At 66.7% G+C, this 6150-nt stretch overlaps 2 protein-coding genes across 2 annotated transcripts in view; both read left to right on the top strand.

Moving 5' to 3' along the window:
- Positions 1-460: 460 nt before the first annotated feature.
- Positions 461-1309, top strand: EMIHUDRAFT_73949 (hypothetical protein; the record flags this gene model as incomplete). Its single annotated transcript, XM_005777643.1, has 1 exon — positions 461-1309. A coding segment is annotated over one exon (849 nt), but the record flags the coding sequence as incomplete, so codon positions are not given.
- A 602-nt stretch (positions 1310-1911) lies between these two features.
- EMIHUDRAFT_457603 (hypothetical protein) overlaps positions 1912-6150 on the top strand; it is a gene marked incomplete at its 3' end in the record, with an annotated part of 6290 nt that continues 2051 nt past the window's right edge. Inside the window, exons 1-12 of the mRNA XM_005777644.1 lie at positions 1912-2368; positions 2640-2745; positions 2807-2902; positions 2976-3031; positions 3450-3485; positions 3684-3741; positions 3812-3858; positions 3931-4001; positions 4077-4257; positions 4551-4737; positions 4895-4953; positions 5859-6068. Coding sequence (XP_005777701.1) covers positions 1928-2368; positions 2640-2745; positions 2807-2902; positions 2976-3031; positions 3450-3485; positions 3684-3741; positions 3812-3858; positions 3931-4001; positions 4077-4257; positions 4551-4737; positions 4895-4953; positions 5859-6068 — 1548 coding nt within the window. The 5' untranslated portion in view covers positions 1912-1927. The remainder of the gene's footprint in view (positions 2369-2639; positions 2746-2806; positions 2903-2975; positions 3032-3449; positions 3486-3683; positions 3742-3811; positions 3859-3930; positions 4002-4076; positions 4258-4550; positions 4738-4894; positions 4954-5858; positions 6069-6150) is intronic.

Here is a 6150-nt window from a genome sequence, read left to right on the forward strand (position 1 = left end):
CGGCTCCCTTTTTTTTGGCGTCTTTTTCGCGGCCCCCTTTCCCTTTTTCTTGGCCTCCTTTTCCCGCCTCCTTTTCCTTTTCGTTGGCCTTCTTTTCGCGGTTCTTTTTCTTTTTCCCTGAGCCTCCTTTTCCCGCTCCCTTTTCCTTTTCCCTGGCCCCCTTTTCCTTTTAATTTTCACCCCCCCCCCCCCCCCCCCCCCCCGCCGCCGCCTCCTTGCCTCCCGCCCACCCCGCTGCCCGCCGCCCTCGCCCAGACGTGGCTCGTCGCAGGCTGGGGCCGCGGCTTCCTCTGCACATTCGAGCTCAACACCCTCGCCTGCCTCGCCTGCCTCCCCACCGCCGCGCCGCCGCAAGCCGTCGCCTTCCGGCCCGGCTCCACCTCCGACGTCATCTCCGCCGGCGCGGAGAAGTCGCTGTACCACTGGACCGTCACCGGCGAGCACCGCGCAGAGAGAGGCCTCTCACCACACCGCGCAGAGAGAGACCTCTCACCACACCGCGCAGAGAGAGACCTCTCACCACACCGCGCAGAGAGAGACCTCTCACCACACCGCGCAGAGAGAGGCCTCTCACCACACCGCGCAGAGAGAGACCTCTCACCACACCGCGCAGAGAGAGGCCTCTCACCACACCGCGCAGAGAGAGGCCTCTCACCACACCGCGCAGAGAGAGACCTCTCACCACACCGCGCAGAGAGAGACCTCTCACCACACCGCGCAGAGAGAGACCTCTCACCACACCGCGCAGAGAGAGACCTCTCACCACACCGCGCAGAGAGAGGCCTCTCACCACACCGCGCAGAGAGAGACCTCTCACCACACCGCGCAGAGAGAGGCCTCTCACCACACCGCGCAGAGAGAGACCTCTCACCACACCGCGCAGAGAGAGACCTCTCACCACACCGCGCAGAGAGAGACCTCTCACCACACCGCGCAGAGAGAGGCCTCTCACCACACCGCGCAGAGAGAGACCTCTCACCACACCGCGCAGAGAGAGGCCTCTCACCACACCGCGCAGAGAGAGGCCTCTCACCACACCGCGCAGAGAGAGACCTCTCACCACACCGCGCAGAGAGAGGCCTCTCACCACACCGCGCAGAGAGAGACCTCTCACCACACCGCGCAGAGAGAGACCTCTCACCACACCGCGCAGAGAGAGGCCTCTCACCACACCGCGCAGAGAGAGACCTCTCACCACACCGCGCAGAGAGGCGCCGCGCAGGCCATCCGCCCAGCGGGCGCCCACACCCCGATGCGCGCCCGCTATAAACCTCTATGCGCAGGCGACCTGATGACGCACTGTGAATAGACGCTGTTCACAGCTATCAACCTCTGTGCGCAGGCGACCTGATGACGCGCGCCGTCTGCGCGAGCCCCTCCATCTTCACGCTCGCCGCAAAGACGTCGGAGCGCGACGGGCTGCTCGTCGCCGCCGGCGGCGCCTCGGGCCGCCTCGACGTCTTTTGCGACCTCTCGCACCGCGCGTACTCGCTCTCGGTCTAGGCACTAGGGCTCTTCCGCTTATACTACGCGTCGGCATGGCATACAGCTCACAGCCTCGCAGGAGCCACCGGTGCGGCGTGCGGTCCGCACTTCGCGATGCTCGAGATGGAGATCAGATGTCTGCTTTGGCGCGAAACTCTCAGACGACGCCTAACTGCGTTCTCGTCGGACAAACTTGAGTTGCGCTCTCGCCCATGCTGCACCAAGAAAAACTCTCAAGCCAAAACTCTCCCGGCCGAAAAAGAAATCATACCGGGAAAAGAAAAAGCACGGCCGAAAGCAGGCTCCTGCTCGAATCCGCCGAAAAAGAAATCAAGCAGCCGAAAAAAGTCTCGCCGCAGAAGCGCACTTCGCTCGGGTCGGCATCTCCGCCGTGCACGTGATGCAGGACCTGACGCGGCCTCTCAATCCACGTCCGCGTCCGATGCAGACCTCTCAGGGTGAACTGCTCTTGGAGTCGTCCGGGCTCCGCGTCTGCGGCCGCCGCGTATCGGCGCGCGGCGCCGCTCTGCTCGGCGTCGCGCTCGCTGCTTTGTGCGGTAGCCTGTGGCTGGCTGCGGGGCACGGCGCGCTGCCGGCCGGCCCTCCGGCAGCAGGCACGTCCAAGCCCGACGTCACCGCGCCGGGCAAGGACGGGGTATGCAGCGATCGCGAGACGTGCCTCAGCATCGTCGACGCGTTTCTCGAGCGGCAGCCGCGGCAGTCCTTCATGGGCGGGAAGGGCGTTGGGCTGATGCAGACGTTCGGGCCGGACTCGTTCGACGGCGGGCCGTGTGGCGACAAGATGTGCAAGCTCGTCGAGCCGTGCCCCAACTACGAGCAGACGCCGCACTGCCGGTTTGACGTGTACGACAATGCACTCGCGGTGCGCGCCTGCCCGCACTGCCGCTGTGCTGCCCTCCACAGCGCAGCCTACGCAGTTCGCGCCGCCTTGCACGGGCACAGCGCATTTTTAGCATCGCAGCGAGCGGCGGGCGGATGCCGCGTCCAGCCACGCACCCTGGCCCTGCGGTGGTGCAACCCCGGGAGCAGAGCCGTAGCTGAGCAGAACCATGGCTGAGCAGAACTGTGGCTGAGCAGAACTGTGGCTGAGCAGAGCCGTGGCTGACGCCCTTCGCGTGGCGCGATGCCCGCAGGCAATCTACCTCACCCGCCGCGGGCGGCTGGAGGAGGCGCGCTCCGTGCTAAAGTCGTTCTTGTACTTTTTGTACGACGACAAGGGCGCGCGCGACTCCTCGCCCTGTACACTCGCCCCATACACCGGAGGGCTGGTCCGCGACACGTCCCTGGACACGTCCCACAGGCGGCCTCAAGCTCCTCGCCGCCTCGTACACCGACGCGCCCGCGAAGGCGGGCGACTACCAAGGGGTGGGCGTTGCCGACGGCGCCGTCGACACGGGCGAGAGATCGAGCGGCGCGCTCCCGCGTCGAGGCACTCGCCGACAAGTCCCGGCACATGCGACCCTCTCTAGGCAACAATGCGTGGGTCGGGCTCGCCTTCACGCACTTCGCGGCGGAGACCGGCGAGGCGTGCTACACACACACACACACACACACACACACTCACACACACACACACACACTCACACACACACACACACTCACACACACACACACACACACACACACACACACACACGCACGCACGCACGCACGCACGCACGCACGCACGCACGCACGCACGCACGCACGCACGCACGCACGCACGCACGCACGCACACACACACACACACACACACACACACACACACACACACACACACACCAGTCACACCCCCACACCCCCACCCATCCACCCACCGCTCACCCACGCGCACTGGGCCTTGCACTTTGAATGCCGTGGGGCTCCTGTCGTCTAGACGTGGAGACGCGAGGGACTAGCCTGGCCCCTTGCCCCCACCACCTCGTGTGTGTGGAGAAGTGTACCTGACCTTCCCTTCCCTTAGGCCTGCTATGCCCGCGTCGCGAGGGACATCCTCGAGGCGGCTGCTAGAGGGCGAGAATCGGGATATGAGGAGATATGAGGAGATATGGGGAGATACGGGGAGATTCCGTCTCCAACCGCCACGCCAGCTCGGAGTCGCCAAGGCCACCCCCACTCGCCTCGCCTATCCCGGCTCCGTGGCCCCTGGCTCGACGCGGCGTCCTTGTCCAGCCGGGCCCTCCTCGGACCCGCACAGGCCCTCCGGCACGACGTCTCTTGCGCCGACGACGAGATGGGCGGATTCGCCGCGCGCGGTACCACCGTGTGCTTGTGCAGGGACGTCTCGACTGCTCGCCGCTGAAGCGTCTCTCACCCCGCTCTCAGGCCCTCCCTACCCGCACAACTACCGCTCGACCGAGCACAATATCGACGTCTTCGCCACGCTGCTCGTCGGCGCCATATCTCCCCCTATCTCCCCCTATCTCCCCCCATCTCCCCTGCAGGTCTTCTCTCTCTCGCGCGCGCTCAACTCCAGCGCGGACGCCGAGTCCGCCGCCACTTTTGTGCGCTCGATGTGGGGGCACTCCAAGCAGGCGCGTGCCACTTCCGAGAAGCTTCCACACGGCCGCCACTCACCGCTCGCCGAAAGGGCTGCGGGGCTCGCGGCCGTCGAGATTCAGCTTGGCCAGAACCGCGTTGACGCGCAGAGCGGAGGCCAGCGCCTTGGCACCCTCTTCGCCAATGCCGTTTCCATAGAGCGAGAGGTTGGTCAGCACCCCGTTGCCGCGCAGCGCCTCTGCGATCGCTTTGCCGCCCTCGGGACCGATCTCGTTGGCGGGGCCTTGCCGGCCCTCTCCCTCCCGCCCTCTCGCCGCCTCTGCCGCCGCATGCCGCCGTCGCTGCCTCCCAATCGCCGCCGCCGCCCTCGCCGCCGCCGCCCTCACCGCCGCCTCCGAGCCTGCCGCCTCCCTCGCCGCCGCCGTCACCGCCCCCACCGAGCCCGCGGGGCCTTGCCGGCCCTCTCCCTCCCGCCCTCTCGCTGCCTCTGCCACCGACGCCCTGCGCCGGCTCAGTCCCTCGCCGGCGAGTGCACCCCGCCTCCCCACCCGCCTCACCGCCGCAGGCCCCAGACACGTACGTCACGGGCACCGGCGACGCAGCGCACTGCGACGCCACCATCCCGCTCGCCGCGGCGGCGGCGGACGTGCAGTTCTGGTCGCTGCTCGCGGACGCGGACCCGTCGGCGGCGCGCAAGAACGCCTCGGTCACATTCGCGCTGCGCAACCCAGGCAGCGCGCAGCGGCAAGCGGGTGGCGTCTGGCGCGCGCCCGTGACGCGCGTCGCTTCTCCGCTAGGGAGCGCGCGGTACAAGGGCGGGGAGGGGCGGATCGACGGCGCGCCGCGGAGCGAAGAGCACCCGATCTGGGCCCCATCTCGGCTCGATCTCCCCCTCCCCCTCGGCGGTAGGCTTGTGGCAGATCGACGAGGATCTGATTGGCAGCCCGGGCGGGGAGGGCAAGGGGCAGGTGCACACCTCCGAGACACCTCCGAGACACCTCCGACACACTTCCGAGACACATACTCTCAGACACACCTCCGAGACACCTCCGACACACCTCCGACACACTTCCGAGACACATACTCTCAGACACACCTCCGAGACACCTCCGAGACACCTCCGACACACTTTCGAGACACATACTCTCAGACACACCTCCGACACACCTCCGAGAGACGCGACGCCTGCACGGCACGGGCGTCCTAACGCCGCCTCCGCAGCTCGGCCGCCTCCTCTGACGCCACGCTTCCGCGCGCGGCGCCTAGGAGCTGTATGGCTTCCGAGACACTTCCGAGACACCTCCGATAGGAGCTGTATGGCTTCCGAGACACTTCCGAGACACCTCCAAGACACTTCCGAGACACCTCCGATAGGAGCTGTATGGCTTCCGAGACACTTCCGAGACACCTCCGAGACACTTCCGAGACACCTCCGATAGGAGCTGTATGGCTTCCGAGACACTTCCGAGACGCCTCCGAGACACTTCCGAGACACCTCCGATAGGAGCTGTATGGCTTCCGCTTCACCTCGTGGGGCAACGGGATCCAGGCGCGTCCCGAGACGTTTCCCCTGCCAAGCCCTCTGCTACGCTCGTGTTGTGCTTTAGCGGTGGGGGGCCTTCCATTCCCCCCCCCCCCCCCCCGCTTTGCCCGCCCCCGCCTGCCCCGACCCCTCCGTCTCCTCCAACCCCTCCTCCAACCCTTCTCCAACTTTCTCTAGTGGGAGAACACCGCCTCGGCGGTCATGGGACTCGTCCACTACCAGCAAAAGTACCAGCGTGACGCGCCCGTGGCCGGGCTCGACGAGGCGACCTCCTGCGCAAGAGTGCCGACTGATTGGCTGCGGATGACTAGTCACTGATTCATTCATTAGGCGATCTCCCGCGCAAGAGTGTCGATCCGGCAGCTGCTGCAGGCGTACCAGGCGGTGCCCGCGTCGGTCCTCGGAGGGAACATCAACGCCTACATCAAGAACGACCACGCCGCCGACTACCCGGGCGGCTCCGACACCGGCATCGGCTGGACCTACCTCCGCTACCCGCACGCCTCTAGATCCGACACCCCTCTTGCGCCTTCCGACTGGGTTCTTGCGCTCACGCCTCTCCCCCGGACGCGCATCTCTCGCTCTCCTTCTTACGGCCTCCAGCGCCCCCCCCCCCCCCCCC

This window comes from Emiliania huxleyi (assembly GCF_000372725.1).
Source record: "Emiliania huxleyi CCMP1516 unplaced genomic scaffold EMIHUscaffold_259, whole genome shotgun sequence".
In the NCBI taxonomy this organism is placed as follows: domain Eukaryota; phylum Haptophyta; order Isochrysidales; family Noelaerhabdaceae; genus Emiliania; species Emiliania huxleyi.